At 37.6% G+C, this 20,229-nt stretch overlaps 1 protein-coding gene across 1 annotated transcript in view; it reads right to left on the bottom strand.

The window, feature by feature from the left end:
* Positions 1-2,839: 2,839 nt before the first annotated feature.
* Positions 2,840-20,229, bottom strand: part of znf385d (zinc finger protein 385D) — a 65,528-nt gene continuing 48,138 nt past the window's right edge. The window contains exons 4-6 of the mRNA XM_038295394.1: positions 15,995-16,176; positions 7,693-7,794; positions 2,840-3,840 (exon numbers count right to left, since the gene is read on the bottom strand). Of these exons, the coding sequence (XP_038151322.1) occupies positions 3,601-3,840; positions 7,693-7,794; positions 15,995-16,176 (524 nt within the window). The 3' untranslated portion in view covers positions 2,840-3,600. The remainder of the gene's footprint in view (positions 3,841-7,692; positions 7,795-15,994; positions 16,177-20,229) is intronic.

Consider the following 20,229-nt stretch of genomic DNA (forward strand, 5'->3'; position numbering starts at 1 on the left):
CTCCTTTAATTAAAAATAGAAGAAAAGATATGTAATTTGTCCAATCCATCATATAAGTGTATATATGAAGGGGGCCTGGTGTTGAGGCAATGTTCGCTGTTAACAGCTCTTTATCACAACTCAACACCAAACATTCTTTACTTTTGGTTTCGTTGATAATGATTCAAACCTTTTCTATAACTATATATATTTAAGGCTGGCTACATTCCCAGGTCCACCATGCTCCATGAATGATTGAAGTAGACACCTCAAAGGATCAAAATGGCAACTTTGACGTAATTCATTCAAGTTTTCGATTTTTCTACTCAGATCTTGCACTTTATTCCTCTATCCATCCACAGGTTATATGAAACTGAGATTAACTAACAGCGATAGCCATCATGAAAATATTAAATCAACAGCAGATCATTTATTCAATCCCAAGTCTCCTCTTCATTATTTGTGGATATTCATGTTCTTTGGTGAAAACACCCAAGGAACAAACTTTATAAATGAATTTATTGCCAACATAAGCTAACCCTTTTAACTCATTAAAAAGGGTACAAAAAAAATCAAATCCAACTTAGACGAGAGCAATAAAAAACCTTTAACTGCTGGTGTTATTAAAGCAGTGAAAAAAAAAAAAAAACCCGCAGATTTGTTTCTGCTTTTGCTCCAACAGATGATTGTCATGGAACATAAAATTCAACCTGGACCCGTATATTCCATTCTTACATATTAAAGGAACAGTGATTTACTTTGCTGTTTATTTCCACTTCATATACAGGCCGGTTTAGTGCTTGATGTATAGAATGAATAAATAATAAATAAATAAACAAACTCAACATGAGGTAGGACTCAATAATCAATCAATCATTTAATCAATCAATCAGAAGGTGTTTTCCTTTGGGTCTACAGAGACTTATAATTAAATTCACAAATGCTTAACATTCCCAGGAATGGCTGATCATTTATAATCCTTTTATGAGTTCATAAACAAACCTAGAACACAAGCCCCGCCGGCCCTTAATTTCCCTAGTTAAGGACAATGATCGTAACACAACAATCCGATTGAGACTTTCCCTTGTTATGTTCTTCATATACGGCAAGTCCATCCAGAGCAATAATCCAAAATTTATCTGAACACCATTAAAAGGCAACTTATGACTTTTGAAATGTTGTAGTGACATCTGAATAAGCTGTTCTAGTATTACTTTAAACAGGATGCTTATGCTTAAAAAGTTTGCAGTGTGGTTGAAGAAACATTCTCTGCAATGAAGACTGGACTGAAGCTCCTCTGCAGGGATGGAAATATCCATAGTCCGTTATAGGAACAGCAGGGTAGCAGTTTTGTTTTACAAGACTGGCACAACATCCTATTTGGTATATGTGGAAATATTAAGGTGGTGGCACATTAATTAATTTGTCAGATTAAATAATACTACTTACACTTCAGCATTAGAATCAAGGTGTTACTTTATTGTATGCCTTGTACCATCTTCGTTGGTTGTGCTGTTCTTTTTACATCTCTTTGCAGGTGATGAAGCAGACTGAAGATGTTTTATTATTATCTCCCTTTTATCTCCTCTTCCTTTCACCTTTTCTCCCTTTTCCCGTTTTTCCTTTCCTATTCTACTTACATTGCAGTATCCATATAATCTGTAAAACTCCCTGCATGATTATAATAAAGATATTTATATGCATTCATCAAGAGGAGCACTATGGCGATAGCCGTACTGCTCAACTTGTGAAAGTAAAATCTGTTGGGCTTTTTCTGGCACCAAGACAATTATTCTTATTGCCACATTGCCAGACAGGACAGTGTTTTAAAAAAAAAGGTGGTGGCATGTTGTTTTGAATAGTTCTAGTAAATGAATCATTATCTGCATTTATTCACACTACCCTTATTTAATCTTCAGCCCCTTTTCCCAGCTTTTATTGTCATTAAACTGTCAAGTACAGAGCAACGAAATTAACTCTCTGCATTTAACCCATCACCTTTGGAAGCAGTGAGCTGCCATTGTGCGGCGCATGAGAAGCGGTGTTGGGTTAAGGGTCTTTTGCTCAGGGACCCAGAGTGCCAGTCTGTGGGAGTGGGGCTAAAACTCAGAATCTTAGGATTCAAAGGTCAATGTCCTAACCACTAGGCTTGCCACTCCCCGTAAAACCTTTTCATTAAGCCATTTTCTATTATTTAAGCAGGTTATATCTTTATTTATGAGCAAACGCTTATCATGAACGTAAATAAAAACAAAGAAGCAGTTTAAACAAAATACTACCTCTACTGATTTCCCTTCAAGCTACAGTGTGTAACTTTTAGCGACATCTAGCGGTCAGACTGCAGACTGCAGCAACATGAACATCTCCCCCCCATCGCTTCTCGCCCCCAACAGTAGCGTTGGGGGCGAGCGTTACAGGACAAAATGTCTTCCACGACGTCCGCATCACCTACCTTCTCAAGTGATGAGGTTTGTTTACATAGATAATTTTACAGATAGTATTTCATTGGTCTGTGTAGGGTATAGATTTCATGTAGACTTAAGATAATAAATATACCCGTTATTTTTTCTACATCGTTGTGACGTTTTGGCGATCTCGCAATCGCTAGTTTGTTGGCTCTGCGCTGCCGTAGCGCAAAGATGTCTGCCTCCATGGCTACGAGACCCGCTCCTATGTACAGTAATTATAAATAACGAATTCTAAGGCAACGCAAATATGAAGGTTAAGAGGCTGAGCTCGTAGATGATGATAAATAACATAGTTATGTATAATATATTACATTTCTGATTGTATATCCCTGTAATTATTACAAACTGTAGCTTTAAATGATAACAATTTAAACACAGAGGGACACCATTGGTAACAAATTAAGGTTCTTTTATTTGAAACTGTTCATCTTTAACACGACAATTAACACGACAAGCTTTTGTGATCCCTCTAGCCAGAGACAGTCTGTGACAATGGGTGCTGGGTAACAACTGGAATGGCTTATGATGGATAAAATTACCTCCCACGCTCACACAGATATAGACAACACTCTCTCAGACAAAGATTTGCAGAGACAATGCAAAAAAAAAAAGAAAGAAAGAAAAACACGCTTTACGACACAGTAACCATCTAACACAGTCTAGCCATCTACTGTAGACATCAGAGAAAGAGCTTAAAGTGCATACAGGAACAGAGGAGGGCTTGTCCAGCTCTCAGTACCAGTAACAACCTGTTTAAATTATGAGTGACAATTTTTTTCTCCACGAGGGTAAAGACCTTAGTGCCATGCACTAGATCCCTACCCTAGTTTCAGCTCACACTGCCTGGAATCAGGATGTAATAACACTGCATAGTTCACAGGGTTAGTCTTATACATTATTGCAGTACGATGTAGTGTAGGTGCGGGCCAGTCCGTTGTGTGAGCCATGGCACAGACAGCTAGTTCATTCAGGATCAGAGAAATAAATCCAGCACAAGAAGCTCCCACTGCTCCGCCGCTTTAGATGAATAACCAAAATGAGGAGAAATTAGAGCTAAAGGTTCCAACATGGCATCAAGATGCATAGTAGGAGGCTGAAATGACTTCAGGTGAATTTGTCTTTGAGGTGCAGGAGGTCCACCTTATCAACGGGCTCAGTAAGGGGCAAAGAGGACTTGTGGGTGAGAGGTCCTGACAGGCCCGGGAGCCGGGCGGAACAGTGCAGCAGGGAGCGTCTGAGTCTGGAAGAGGGCAGGTCTGGGCGTTGGACTGGTGCCATGGTTTGTGCGATGTGTCAAAGAGCTTCCGATGGCAGCGGCAGCTACCGCGGCCAAGTGGGCAGGTAAGATCTGAGCTGAGAGCGGCCGACACTCCTTTCCTAAGATCAGCTTTATCTAGGAGTAAAAGACACAATATTTATTTAGGTTAATCAACTAACACAAGTGTAAGTTATGAAGTAATTGCATCTTAGTTTATTTTAAAGCAAATTATGAATATGAGGAAACGGTTTTGACATTTTGTGAAAACAGTCAAGCTACAAAGAAAGTTCCCTTCTTTCAGTTCTAGGTTTGTAGATATAAAATTGCATTTGTTTATAAAATAATAACAACTTTTTAAATAAAGAAAGAAATTAGTTAAAAAGTCCATCACATATCAAACAGTACTGTAAGACATTAGTATTGATCAATGCTTAACTTCAATTTATAGATGAATCAATATTTATTTGCTTTAATATGAACATTTCTGGTGGCTTTTAGTTTTTCTCTGTAGCATAATCTAATGGCAAAGCAGAACCACACCCTACAAAGCAAATTTAATCCCATCACTGATTTAATCTAAATTAAACAATAAAGGAAAAGCAGTTTTTTTCACACTCAGCTTCACAAAACTAGCTTTTTGAGCAAGTTTTCTCCACCACAACAACCAGTAGCCTGTAGGAAAACCTTTAGCAGCAATAAATCTCAGTTCTCCTTTCTTTTCAGTCATTGTTTTATTGGGCTGAGGGGTTTTTAGTTTATTGAGTCAAAGCTTTCCTTTTAGTTCTTGAAGTTTGCAGACCATTTCTGCACAGCCCTTCAATTTGACTTTGTCTTTCTTCTCAGAAATTCTATAGATATACTGTGTTTTGGGTCACTTTCCTGTTCGGGCCCCTGCTACAGACAGATGGACCCAAAATTGTCCCGAGATTACTGAAAGGAGCCCGGGTCGCTCTGTAGATTGTCTGTAGATAAATCGAAGCTGCATGCAGCCTCCCCTGCTGCTACCATCTCTGATCAGCAGACCTTGATAGATTAAGTTGGGCTATTGAGCTGCAAGATTCTCTTTAGGGTCGAGGTCTTCTCCAAACAAGAGTAGCTTTTTGAGGCCTTTTTTCTTTGTCCTGTCATAAACTATAACTTTTAACATGCTGAATCCTGCGTGGAGTCCAACATGGAGCATTTCTCTGAGCATTGCATAAGATTTTAAATAATGATTTTGAAGTTTAAAAGATCGGTATCCGATTACGTATTAATGGTAATAACATTTTAAAACAAAAATAAACTCATTCTTTAGCTTCTTTACTGTAAATGCTAATCAAAAGATATCCGTTTCTATAGTGGTGACATGATTATTATTAGTTAAAGGATAATTCCGGTTTTTAACACTTTTAGCCCATTTTCTGTAGTGTCCAGGATGAAATCGAATGATCAACACCAAAATTTTGACAATTGGTCCTGTCTCTGCTTTTTGGCTCATGCAGAATCCCCCCCTGGCTGCTTCAGAATGGCTTCCATAGTGCATGTCCGATAATGTCCTTAAAACAACCTTAAACGTTCTTTTTTTAAAATATGCTACTCACTGGGTCGTCAGCGCTGTTCAATGATATTCCAAAAAAAGTTTCGTGAAGAAAAACCGTTCCTGTCTTGTTTTATTTAGCATTTTGTAAATCCCAGAACTATTTTTTCCGATACATCACAACCGCTTATAAACTTCCGCTTCCGGTTCGAATCTGAAGCGTTGCACACTCCAGACCACTAGTTGGCGACGGTATCCTCTACCGTCAAACTCAAAGTCCAATATGTCATCCTCAAGAATCCACCTTTCGTATTCCATTTTCAGAGTTTTTTAAAGTGTTTAACAGAGACGTTAGCACCTCGACGTCGGAGTACACAGAGTGAAGCATAAACACTTGGGCCTTGTGAAAAGACTACAACTAAGGGTAAACAGGCCCCATTTCCGTTTCCGGTGGCGGAGGGATATTGACTATTCCAACAGAACTCAATGGGATTTACAAAATGCTAAATAAAACACTACAGGAACGTTTTTTCTTTACGAAACTTTTTTTGGAACGTCACTGGACAGCGCTGACGACCCGGTGAGTAGCATATTTTAAAAAAAGAACGTTTAAGGTTGTTTGAAGGACATTATCGGACATGCACTTTGGAAGCCATTCTGAAGCAGCCAGGGGGGGATTCTGCATGAGCCAAAAAGCAGAGACAGGACCAATTGTCAAAATTTTGGTGTCGATCATTCGATTTCATCCTGGACACTACAGAAAATGGGCTAAAAGTGTTAAAAACCGGAATTCTCCTTTAATAAACTGCATTAAGTAGATCATACTTCATGATCTTGTTTTGTTTAAACCAAACAGCTGAAGTTATTTTTAAATTGGATTTTTTTTTCACTTTGAAAGAAACTATATTGTGAATTATGGGCAGCTTGGAAATAAACAGTACAAAAGAAATAAAAATTATAAATAAACATTATAGCCACTTTCCTAGCTGAAGATCCTGAATGCAAAACATTTTCATCCTAATACTTACATAAAGTGTCTAAAAACTGAAGGCTTAATCAGAGTTTAACCAAAACATCTAACTCAGGGACGTTAAAGAGACAATTATGTGGTATTATTAGCTATATTTGTGACACTGTTCCAGCTGCTCCCCAAGGAAGATCTAGAGCAGTCCTTTTCATGCTTAGTGTTACCATGTGATTTGTAATCTGTGCCTCAGGCGTGTAGAAAGCTTTTTTCCAACAGCTCTGCTTCTCTCTGACAGTTTAAGATAAATTGCTAATGTGAAAAAATCACCCAGATAAGATAAAAAAATTGGTTTACTGAATGTTTTTCTCCAAATATGACTTCGACCTTAAAAAAATGGCCAGTTTTTGTGTCTTATGTCATGTAGTTTTAGCTTAAAGTAAAAATATGAAAATCCTCATGGGGTGTAAATGTCACCTAAGTTATCTAGCTTAATCTAGTGTATCAGTGATGAAAAGGCTGCATCCTCCCAGCATAGCAGCAGCCGTCACAGGTTATCAATAACCAACTCGTGCCTCAAAACCCAACGGGAAGCATTCCTTTCTCGGCGCTCATCAGAGGAGCTCCTCTCCGTTAACTCAGTCAATGATGGGTTTCAGAAAAAGCCATTTCCCCCTCACTGATAACCCTGCTGCTTGGTCTCTGCAAACAGTGGGTGTGATGAATGCCGTTTTCTTATGCTGTTTTGTAAGACTAAGCGCTCACCACATTAAACCCACATGGTTCTTTTACTTATCATACATGGCAATCAAAAATATTTTACAAGGCTTGTTTCAGCTCAACTGGCGCCGAAAAGAGATGTGGTTTGCTGCAAGGCTCCAGAAAGTTCAACAATGACTGCAGGTAAATAAAAAAGTTATTTCTGTTCTCTCTTTTGTTCTACGGTTTATCAGCTCGCCTGACTCTAATGTGAACCGCTTTGATGCCTCAAACCAAACGGCTCAAAATAAGTTAAAGCTGACATTTACAATCACCTCTAAACAGTAATCGACCCAAGCCTGCATTCCTCCTGCAGCGCGTTGGATCAGGCATGCCATTTCTGTCAATAAAATATCAAGATTTCAAATTAGACCGCAACGTTCCCGAGCGCAGACCTTTGATAAAAGCTGGCTAGTAGGTGGTCCGCTTATAAAAGATGACATTTTACTGAGTCAGGTGCTGTCGGGTGGACCGAACGTGACTTGCTAAAGGCACCTTAATGGGAGATGTCCTAAAACCACTAGTTTTTTTTACATTTTTTTTTTATCATTCATTCCAATAACAATAAGGTTAAATCACATACAACTTTAGAAAGTAAAAGCATCTGGAAAAGGTTAGACAGTGAGCATTTGGAGAGAGAGATGAAACTACTGCAACTTGTGAACTGACAAGCCTGAGTGGCTGTGATTGTTGTGTCGACATCATGCTTTCGTGGCTGGAAAGATGATTGATGAGTGCAGAGACTCACCGGCTGTTTGGTCTGGCCTTTCTGGGGTTTACTGTAGGGACTGTATTTGGGCTTGGCAGGTTTACCTGCTGCTCGGTCTTTATGACGGCGACTGCTGATGTGCTAAAAAACACAAGAAAGAAAAGTTCCATTAAGGTGAATGAACTGATTTTAATGACATTACATTATATTGATACATTAATGAACATAAACTGTATTCTACCCATCAACACTCCTTCTTTTCATAAATAGTCTCCGTTCTGAAGTAAATACACTGCAAAAAATATAAATCTCAATAAGTTATTTTTTCTTAAAATAAGTGTGTTTTTCCTTGATTTGAGGAGGTAAGTAAGACACTTTGCCAATGGAACAAGACAATTTCCTTTTAAAATAAGAAAAAACTATTTTATCGTCTTATTTCAAGTAAATATTATCTAACTATCTTATTTTAAGAGTGAAAATACTCATTCCATTGGCAAATCATCTTATTTACCTGCTCAAATTAAGGCTAAATATACTTAATTTAAGCCATTTTTTACTTATTTCTGGATTGTTTTTGCAGTGTAGAAGTTAGAGATCGATTGTTGGCAGAAAATCTTAATGTGAGGTTTAGCTAAATCAAAACACATTTTCACCATCTAAATCTGAAACAAATCTGAATATAATTTAACAAAAATGTATTATTGATTACATCAATGCTTGTTTAGAATTTCTTTCTCAGCCTTAAAAGATTAATGTCGCAGAGATACAGAACTTTACAAAAGCAGCAAATTCAAATTAGGTAAAACTATTTGTGAAAAGAAAAATGTAACCAATTTCCAGCTCAAGGATGTCAGGCAAGTAAAACACCAACAGCTAAGGAAACAAAGCTGATTGCTTTTGAAAGTCCAAAACTACTTTCCTCTACTTAATGGCTGGCTGTGTATCCACGGCAACAGTGTAAAAACCCAATGCAGAAGTCAGTATTGTTGGTAGCACCAGCAGGCGACCATCTTAATGAGTGCAAGAATAAAAATCAGACCTAATCATTGTTTTTAAGGAAGAAAGCTGAAATTTATCTCGGTGATAGCAGAAGAAAAAGAATTCAGTTTAAAGAACCATTTGCATGTTTTTATGCACCGTCTACTTAAGAAAAGTTTGATATCCACAACACATGTAGACTTTAACTTTAGGGGATTTTTTATAGGAACATAATGAAAAGGAAGGTCTGTCAGAAAAGCAGTGGAATATATATATATATATATATATATATATATATATATATCCCTAGTACAGACAGTCTAAGCCTGTTCTAAATTCTTTACAGTTTTTTTTTTTTTGCGGTCACTCTGGGTGGATCTGACACATCCAGTGTTTCCTCTGATTTAAGTGCCTTTAGCACTGAATTTAAACATCTCTTGCTTCACTTTCTTTTTCCTCGAGTTCTGTTAAAGACATTCAGTGCAACCACAGTTTTATCTTTCCTTTTACACAAAAAGCCTGAACATTTTCATTAGACAAATTCAATTTCACCTCACCATCAGTTCAGGATTTAAGGCTCAGGATGTGGTAGCGTGACCACTTCCACACTTAGAGCGGTGAATTTCTCATTACAGAACAACTTTAATCTTAAATGCATTAAAAATGAGTAAGATGTTTTATCATACTGGTAATAAGAAATAAAACTGACCATCTAAATGTGAGGCTCATGGATTCATACAACCACATTTTAAAGAAAAAAACATTTAAGCTGTTCTTTTGGCTGGAGTCCTGTTTTTTTTTTTTTTTTTTTTTTTTTTGGAGAAAATCCTTTGGCAACATATGCAACTATTGTCTTAAAAAAACTGTTTGACCAGTTAAAAGGTAAAATTCCTTGTTTTGGCAAGTAAAAAGTAAAAAAAATTTTTTTTATAAAAAACACAAAATTGAACTTAAGCTTTAAATACAAGCAGCTACATTTCGATCATATTTATATAAATCATGCACTTTATGATATACATTTAAGATCAGCTAAAATCTGTACATTTTCATTCCTTTGTCTGCACATCTAAAGTGAAAACAGATGTGATAGAGAAGCTCATCAGAGCAGACAGAGACAGCACAATAAGTAAACCGGTTAATTTGTAGACGCCTGGCCTGGACATGGCATGGTGCAGTTAACAATATTCACCTGTGAGGAGTGAATCAAGCAGAGCCATTTAACAGAACATGGTGCAGATGAAAAAAACTAATTGTCTGAAGGAGGTGGAAACAATCAAGTTAATTGAATACCCAAAGCGTGACTAGACCTGGACAAAGATACTAGAAATAACCAAACAGATGGCACAAAATATGGTCAGAACTAAACAAGATAACAAAGAACATAAAGATCCATGATAAAGCTGGAATGTTTAACACCTAACAAACCTGAGCAGAGAAATGTAGTAAAACCAGAATAGACACAATAAACATGAATACTGAAAATGAGTCCAAGTTGAGCCCCCCTTTAAATCCTGTCCTGTTCATAAACAAACCTTTTAGAGATGTGCTGTTTTGTTAAATATCTTATAATTTTAAGAAATATCCTACTCTGTAAATTGTATTTTGTTTCAGTAATATGACAGGCTTGTTAAAGAATAAGCAGTCAAGAGGTCCATGGTCCCGCAGTAATGCAAAGATGCAGAGATCTGCGTAAAAATAAAAACTAAATCAATCTGCTGGACAGAAAACTGGAATATTAGCATGACTGAATTCATTACAGTCACTGACGAAAAAGTCAAAACATCCAAAAGTCCTTATTATTTTATTTTTTGCAAGCAATGTAGTGGATTTAGAAGAAGACTCTCTCTGGTCAGACGGGACCAGTTCTTAACTTTAGGCCAACATGAAAACAAGGGGAAAACTGACATTGTACGTACATCACCATTAATGAAGTTTACATCCCTAAAGCATGGTGGTGACATCATTATGCTATGAATACATTTCTTTAGCTGGTAGGGTAATCAAAAGACCTATGGAGCTGAATATATCCCAATCCTGGAAAAAAAAAACATTACAAATGGAGCCAAAGCCTAAGAATGGGTGGAGGTTTTAGCTTAAAATAGGACCAATACATTCAACATAAGCCTTAGTTATAATGGAACAGTTTAGATAAACATGTCACTATATAGGGCGCTATGTTTATTAGTTTATGCCTCTTTAAATGAGTGTCCGAACATCTAGTGTATGAAAAAGTAGTCAACTCGAAACTTACATCAATGCACCTTGAAAAGTAGTGATCATCCATGGTCACTAGACGAGCAGATTTATCTTAGAATGCTTTGTGAGCAGAACTCTTCTTGCAAAGCATCATGAGATTTTCTGTTACAGAGCAGGGGTTAGGGAGGATGCTATAATGTGTTAAAGGTATTGTGGAGGATTTTCACAGATTTTTAAAAAGACTCTCCATGCTTGTGAGAGCATGCACAAGCCCATTCTCCTCAAGCACGCTGTTTAAAAGTTGCTGTTTTCATAGCTCATACAAGCTTACTGTGTCCGAACGTCCACTAAAATCTTCAATCACTATATGGAGCGGGGACTTTATAGTGGATCTTACAGTTACTCTGTTAAATTATCGCACGGACATATCACTACTTTTTGCGAGGAGAGCTCTCCACCCAAAGCATTCCAGGATATATCTGCCTCTTCTGACCTTTCTTCTTTTCTTCTCATAAACTTTGTAGATACTTTTTCTCTTCCAACCCTTGCCATTTTCAAAGAACCGGTGCCAAAAGTCAGCTTCAATGACTGTCTGAAACCATACCTCACCATAGATATATGCCTGAACCTGTGCATGCGCAGAAAAAGATAGCTAACATGTAGGACAAACTTACACGAACATATCACCAGAATGATTGACAATTAGGAGGACCACTTATTTAGATGATCCACCCGGAAATAAAAGATCATCCTCTATACCTTTAAGATAGCTCAACCAAAGGGTAGACATATTTGTGTACATGTCGCTAAAATTAAAGTTTGCAAACTCTCTCCATGCAACCAGCCTGACCTTGAGAATTTTTTAATTGGAAATGGGCAAAAGTTTTAATCTGTAGATGTCGAAACCTTGTAGGGAACATAACTTGCTGTTTGGGAAAAGTGCTTCTAAAAAAAGAAAAATGGAGAAGACGCACAGAAGGTCGATTTAAATGCACACCACACTCCTCAAATTTCTATTATCAAAACATTCAAAATCAGTGAATGTTTTCCAACCCTTAACCGTCCACCCAAAAAAAGGAAAAAATAAAGATTGATTAAAACATCTGTTAAACTTTTAATAAGTCATTTAGTCTTATTGTAGTCTAGACTCTTTTGATGTTAATTTAATGCATTAAAATAAATAATAAATCAAAAGCCGACAAGGCAATTATAATTACCATAGATTTTTTTTCAAGATAGCTGTAGTCCATGTCACTCAAGAAGACATATTTTCTGGCTTACTGGTGAGCACCATTTCAGCTTTATGAGTGTGATTTAGGTCTCCTGTAGTTTGATTTAATGAGACATGTCTTTCTCGTGTAAAAGAGAGAGAAGAATGTAATGTAATATGACAAACAGCTGATGGAACCTGATTTTCCACAGAACATCAAGGTGGTAAAAAAAATTAAATTAAATAAATAAAATTGATAGTGGTTCCACTGCGATGCTAAAAAGATTATGGCCCATTGACAATTTGATATTGGTTTGGACCTGAGAAAAACAGCAACAACAATCTCTGCTCGTTATAAGTACATGTGAAAATTTGAAGGTCTATTTTTATAGAGAAACATCAACCCAATTAGATGGTTAAAGTTGTTTTATCTTAAGAACCACAGAAGGTTTTGGTACAGCAGCTTCAAAAATATTGAGAGAGACAAAAAAAAAGAAAAACAAACAAAAAAACATTGTTAACTAGAAAATACAATTTGGAAGTCTTTGAGGATGATAAATTAAGATACAGCTCTGGGGAGTAGAAACAGTCAGGATTATCGACAGTTTTTCACTTAATGACTTATCAAAACTTTTCTTTTGAAAGGGTGGATCTTGTGGATTTTCTTTAATCAACATAATGCATACAGGATAATATATAAACCTCTACAAATATCTGAAAAAAACCACAACTAAATAAAACACATTAAACAGACAGTAGTGGAGTTTACTTAAAATTGTGACATTTAAAACTGTAGCTTTACTGACGAAGCTAAAGGAGCCTCAGCAGACAGGATAGCTCTTGAGAAGAACACAGGAAAGTCTGGACTTTGGGAGAACGGGTGCACGCAGCATAAATATGGGTCAACTGGAACAGACTAGTGACGTCACCACACGTCTCGTCTGCAGCTGCATTTCACCTCCTGTTAATTGGTAATTGTCTGTAGATAATAATAAATTCCTACTTTTTTCATTTATTGGGGGAATAGTAATTAACACAATCAGATAAACAGAAATCAAATGGACATTTTGCCAAATAAAACCAAAAACTGGCCATCATAGCCAGCGGTACTTCACACACGGCTATGCTGAGAGAGGGCTGCTGCAGACGAGCTGCGGTTAGCCCTGGCGGCCGTTAGCCTCGGAGGTCCGCTGGTTGCCGCGGTCCTCTCAACTTCGGAATTTTTTTTTTTTTTAATTAAGCATTAAATCGTTTAAATGGGTTTATATAGTGACGCTTAAAAGTTTAATATTCTCACCTCAAATTATCTTAAAACGTACTTTTATTGAACAACTGCAACAGAAAAGATCAATTTTAACTTAATACTCTGAGCTCTGTGAGCGCTTCACTGGAAGCTGCTGCTGCAGTGCATGCTGGGACAGCTGTCAATCTCAAGAACAGAGAAGTCTGCTCTTATGCATACTCGGTAAATAGGGAGGGGCGAGAACAGCATCCAAGGACTTTGTCCATTTTCGGTCTGCTGTTCTTGTGAATTGGAACAGTACGAGGGCTGAGGATGAGGACGTTTCACAAGTACACAAGCACATGAGAACGCACAAGTATACATATTGAGAAACGGCTCTGGACTACTTTCCTCATCCTTTAACCTGTACCTGCCATGAAAAATGGAGGACTTGGAAAAGTTCACAACCCGAGGAAAGACTTTTGACCTAAGATCGAAATCTTTATGATCCAGACCAAACAGTCTTCTGTTGCTGTTAGCAATGTTTACAGAGCTTATCACTAAGGAATGTTCTGAAACAGTTCCCAAGCATTTCCCTAAAATATGCTAATAACTCAGGAAATTCATTGGAAAAGAATGTAAATGGCATCATTATTTCTTCTTGGCTAAATGTGATAGCAGTGTGCTATTTTGTTGAAGTCTGGTACACACATTCCCATACAGTACTGGTTATAGCAGCTTTTTCAGAGCAGTTTGCTAATATAGACCCCACTTAAAGGGCTGCGTATACTCCCACAGCAGTGTGTTGCAGTTAGCTTGTCGCAGGTATAAGACATATTTCCTGTTTGGCTGTGACACCATCCTGAAGAGAAATATCAGCTGTGCTGTTGCCATCAGCACCTTGTTTATAGATGTTCGAGATTGGCCTGTTTTTCAGAGTAGTCGTGTTTCTCTGACTGTGACTGGCAGGATGCGCTCTCTTCATCCTCTGACATGGGAGCTGGCTCGGTGCTCGTCTGCCTGGCTGTGTGTTTCCTGGACGGGGCCGCCTTTTACAGTTGCCTTTTGTATCTGCTTCTGTCCCCTTGAATCCCAGTCGGCCTCGACAGATGACCGCTCACACTGAGCCTTGTTCTGCTGGAGGTTTCTTCCTGTTAAAAGGGAGTTTTTCCTCTCCCCTGTCGCTTCAAACATGCTCAGAGTGAGGGATTGCATTCGAGTCAATGAGCCAACACAATCAAGTGGCTTTCCTTATATAGAAAACTTTGAATCAATTTGACTGCATGATCTGGTGAACTGTGAAGTGCCTTGAGATGATATGTGTTGTGAATTGGCGCAAAATAAATAAACTGAATTGTGATTAATATTTTTGATTTATGCCCAATTTTGAAGCATGGTCTGCGGTGTTATTCCACCCCACAACGCAAGAGGGACAATCACCAACTAGCTAGGATTGTGGGTGTCCATGTGTCGGTTTGACAAGCTTGTTTGTCGTCTTCAACCCCTCATCCAATGCGGGACGACATACAGTTCGTCCGTGAGTGTTACTGAAAGACTAACCATCCGTGGCACTTCCTGTTTTGGCTTCGGGTGTACTGTAAACCAACAGACTGTTGCACAGAGCTACAAACTAGTGTCCTGTATGGTGTCTAGGATAGTGTCCAAGGTGTGCCAGGCTTTGTGGACGGCACTACAGCCAGAGTTTCTTCCATTAGGTACCAAACAGGAAATACTCATAGTGTAGAGCGGATGCAGAATTGACCAATCAGAGGCCTCTCCTTCCTGCGATTTTATCTGCGGTCGCCTACAATTTTGGGGAGGTGCACCAGAGTGTCTGCAGAAGGAGGGGGGTATATCTGTGTTGACTGCGACGCACACGCAGACGAACTGCTTTCTGAGCATAAGCCAGGCTTAAGGGGAAGACCTAAAAGTAGTAATTTTACTGGTAGTCTTGGACTCTGTATTTAGATATAGCAGCTTTCTCAAGTCGAAATTAATTTGATATTTTGAATTTTGTAAATAAATATACAACCAAAAACTATAGTTAAATGCAACTAAAAAAAGCAACGGTAAGTGTTTAAAAAACAACTGAGATCAAAGTACCCTCTGAAAATATGCAAACAAAGACTGTAGTTGCTTGCAGCAGAACACACAGGAAACCTGACAATGAAACCTAGCAGTGCACTTTACAGACTGTTACTTAAAGGTTACAAGAAAATCTGGCTGATAGAAAGGAAATCAGATGAAAATTAGGACCAGTAAAAGATTAGTGCTGTATGACAGGAAACCAACATGAGGATCTTATTTTTTTCCAACAAATCTCATCATTGAATGCTTTTAGTGTTCAATGATGTAATTGGCATTAAGAATGGAGCTTTGCTTTGATTTACTATTTCCTTCCTTATTCTCCTCCTGCTGATGTAAAAGCACACATGAGGGTTTCCCACAGTCCCCAAACAGTTAGTTCATAGGATATATTTCAACATGTTTTGTAAGTGTAAATCATTTACAAGTGCTGAATTCCACTTAAAATATGCTGGATCATTTTCCTCTTGGCTCACACAGGCACACATGAGGCATTTTTTTCCTCCTCCTGGAGGAGTACATTGTTTACCCAAAATAACAAAATTTTATTTTTTTTCTATAATGTAATTAACATTTTTTCCCATTATTGGAAATGAAAACCTGCTCCAATAGAAATCCATTTCCCAGTTCATACAGAGCCAGGGTATTACCTGCTTTAGCTGAGTCTCTGAGTTGACATGCACATCACACGTCTCACAGTAAAAGGTTTTGTTCTGCAGGCCCGTTGATGATTTGGAGGATGAAGCCAATTTGCTTTTGACTCCCGGTCGAGGAAAAGACTTGATGGAGCCCACGCCGCTCCGGGCCTCGAGCATCGTCTTGTGCTTCGTACCTGCAGGTCAGAACAGGAAATTAGATGTGTCAGGACATGATTGTCACCCCTGGAGAGACAGCCTGAGGGAAAGTTGAAATGAAGGGGTTGTAACTTGTGATTCCTGAAATATGAGAAGCAGGGTTGAAGGGTCAGCTTGTAAATTATTCCAAAACATCCCTGATCAAAGACTGCGCAGAAGACTGTAAAACCCACTGGTTTTAGTAACACATTTGACCTTTGAGTTCTCTTTGAATCACAAGAGCCTTTTTCTAAACCACAAGGTACTGTAAGATGGTTGGAGGAATATTTTCATGGTTTTTAAAGTTTTTATTTCCAATGAAATAAGGAACATCTGAAACATGCAGCTCTGAAGCATAAGCCATCTCAACCTTAGCCAAAAATAGCATAAAAGTGAGTAATTTTCATTAAATGGTGCCAAAAGAAACTAATATTGTAAATAGTTCACCTTTCTAGTCTAATGAGTCAAGAATTTCCATAACAAATAAAATACTACAGCTACTATTAATGGATCTACATTGGGTTTCAGCTGTGTTTCCACAACCCATTTTACTAAAGGAATTTATTGCATTTGTAAACACTAATTGGAAGTAAACAGAATCTGGCGTTCTGTCAGGCTGGCTATACTTAAAGCGAACTGGGTCATTAAGTTAAGACCACGTTAATGAAAAATGTATAAAAGAGGATGAAAACTAATTAAGTTTTTCATATACTGTTACTAAAAAATATCCACTGTAAGTGGTAATTACAATGCCAAACAAAAAACAAAATAAATAGAAGTTGGTAAAATTTTTAGATGGGTATGGTTTTACCCTTCATTATTATTAATTTGAAAGTGGTTGTATGCAAATTTTCTGAGGCCATATATGATGCAAGAAAAGTTCCTTTTAAGGTTCGTAGAATACGGTGAGCATATGATCATCATGATGAAGTTTACTGCATGGCCAGTTGCTGAGGAGGCAGCCGTCTTAATGACTGAGAGTAAATAAAGTATGGTGTGCTTTGGGACAGAGGCTGGGCAGCAGAACACGGCCGGGATCTGACCTGAAGGGGTTTGTCTCCTCGATAATGGAGTAGGTTATGCACAGCTGCAAGCCTGCTAATGAAATGCACATTCAGAATGTTCTGCCATGCTCTCATAGTTAGAATATAAGCTCAGCTTTTAGCAATATCCTTTCAGACATTCTTTAAAACAAGTTGTTAAATCTGAGACTTTACGCCACCATATGCCTCGGAATTAAAGACTTAACTAAAAACACAAGTTTCTGGCACAACTTCACCGACTCCCCCAAGTACATGAAGATGGTCAAAAACAGTATATGTTGATGTGGAGAATCAAGCAATTTAAAAAAATTTGAAAAACATATTTTTTTGTTGACTAGCATGTTTCAGCCTAAATAGCCATTATTAATGTCACAAATCAGCTTAAAACATTGTCTCCTAGTACTTCATGTTTTGCTGGAGTTTTCAATTCACCAAAATAAGAGCGATAAAGTCCTTCAGGGCTATGTATTAACCCCATTGCTTTTAACTACTCTACTGTACCATGACCCACCAAAGCAAGACGATTATTAAATTAGCAGAAGATGCAGCTGTAGATGGCTTCATTTGAAAGGGTGAGGAGATGCAGTTTAATTACAAAACCAAAAAACACACCCTGTCATGTTTAGTCTATTGATTTTTTGCATCCATTCATTCTTGCAGATATCGTGTCGGTCTTAGCCTAGTGCCTAGTGGTGTTTGTTCAATAGTATTTGATTGGACTCCCCTCTTCAAGCTTCTTGGATTCATTTATTTATCTTCCAATGTTTGGAAACACCTCTGCATCACACAAAAATTACAATTCTGAAATTACAATCTACATGAGGGTGATATAAAATGTAAGAGCAAGATATATAGTTTACTTTCCCTATATTTTCTATATACTGTACAAACAGCATAACGAGCTACATTCAGCACCTGTGCAGCAGGAGTTCAATTTCAACACTGCCAAAGGTTCTCAGCCATAGAAAAAACAGGAAAGATTCTTTCTGAATATGTTTCAAATGCAAAAAAAAAAAGATGGGTTGAAGGAATAAAAGAAAATCCCCTTTTGTTGAATATAAAACAATGCATTTCGCTGTTCCAAATCAGTGTTGCTTTCTGCTCCAGTAGGTGTTACTATAAATGTTTCTTCAAATTGTTGCAGTTTTTATTTTCTGTGTAGGAGTTTTTTGACAATCATGCTGTGAGTCCTGTTGATAAAAAAAGTTGTCTTTTTTTTTTCTTTTTACTTTGAAGAATTTCTTATTTATTAAAAAATCAACACTCTATGTTGGGGGAAGTAAAAAGGAAGAGTGACTCATTCTGATACAGTCGTTTTTTACCATTATTTAACCATAAGCAATTCTCACAGGAAAAATCTTCAAAACAAACATCTGGTGACTTTTTATTTTAGGGAACACAAATTAATAATTGATGAGCTGCCAGTTAATGTACGTTAGTGATCATAACATATTACTTCTTAATTACCGATTTGTAATGCCTTTTTTTAACCTGAACAAATTCTAACATTAATAGACCATAAATTAAGAGCTCTATCAAAACAGCCAACTAACTATGTAAAGATTGTATATTAGCACTGATCTTAATATGCTCTAATCAATATGTGGCTCGTTAAGTAAGATTTGTTCTGCTTTAATAGCATGAAAAGGGATAATAGTATAACTATGTAACCACATACAATAATACAAGTTTTAATATAGCCAAAAAAACAACCAATCAACTACCCTGTTAGTGAGAAAACACATTTAAAAGTGAGGTTTTGCTGATAACTAATTATTAGCTTTTACACAAGTATAAATTCAGACAAGAATAAAAGTGTTTCAGCAAGTTTATGTATCTGATTTTGTAAATTCTGGCTCATAAATAGGTCCAACTCAAAGTGCAGATGTCTTTGCTGTTTAGTTACAAAATATACATTCAAGCTGCACAAAACAAGCAATGTAAAAAAAGTTGTACTTCTCCTGGGATATTAATTGCAGTGGCTACTGTATACCAATATTTGCATTGAAAGCAGAACAGTTTGTAGCTCTGTAGGAACTTTCTCCTTCATACCTCATAACAGTATGAAATGGAGTAAAACTGGTATTAAAAAAAAAAAAAAAAAAAAAAGCCTTCTTTGGGTACAGTTGGTTTCTAGGACATTTCTAAGGTAAAAAAAAAAACACTCCATTTAGTCAAAATAAATGAATGCATCATTGTGGTTAACCTTAGAAGAGAAAAGCATTGAAACATTTTTTTAAGTTTCATTCCTGGACTGCAATTTTATTTATTTATTTACTTATTTATGGTAGTCTTAGAGGCACATGTTATATGGGCTGAACAACAACTTGCTAAGGAAACAAGTTCTTTAAAGGCACACTATGCAACATTTTTCAGTTAATTAATGTGTTCCATATCGTTTTGGATGATTAAATGAGTCATTTCAGGTTGAACAAAGGTATTCTCGGCCGCCCTGGTGGTCTGTGGGGGAAATACCGCACTTGCAATTGCAGGAGCACCGACCCGCACCCACAGGCTCAGAAGTCTCGCGAGAGTCAGTCTTGCTTTACGGCGAGAACTGCTACATGCCCCCAGTTAAAAGCTTGTTCGTTGCTAGCACAGTCGCGATCTTTGTGCAGTTATGCTATGTTCACATCGGACGCAGCAAAAGCAGCAAAATCGCGTCTGCTGCTTCATTTTTGCTGCTTGTACCAGTTAGTTCTGACGCGCGGCTGAAGCAGCTTTGCTGCTCTGCCTGCGCGGTGCAAAAGTGTGTCTGACACGCGTTGGGCGGAGCTTCACTATCCTTTCTCTGCCTTGCAGCTATATTTGCTGTGATCAGTGGGAATAAAGTAGTTTTAATATGTGTTTAAGTGAGAAAATACACCTGAAAACGTAATCAGTGCCGTCAGTTCATTCAGATTATTACCCTGCCTTCAATATTTTTTCTGTCGGAGCCGCTCAGACCCTCACATACCAGCGGTGCGCCGACAGTAGGAATCCTTTCATCAGCAGCCTCTGGCCGGGTCG

This window comes from Cyprinodon tularosa, unplaced genomic scaffold (assembly GCF_016077235.1).
Source record: "Cyprinodon tularosa strain WSP-4 unplaced genomic scaffold, ASM1607723v1 ctg354, whole genome shotgun sequence".
In the NCBI taxonomy this organism is placed as follows: Eukaryota; Metazoa; Chordata; class Actinopteri; order Cyprinodontiformes; family Cyprinodontidae; genus Cyprinodon; species Cyprinodon tularosa.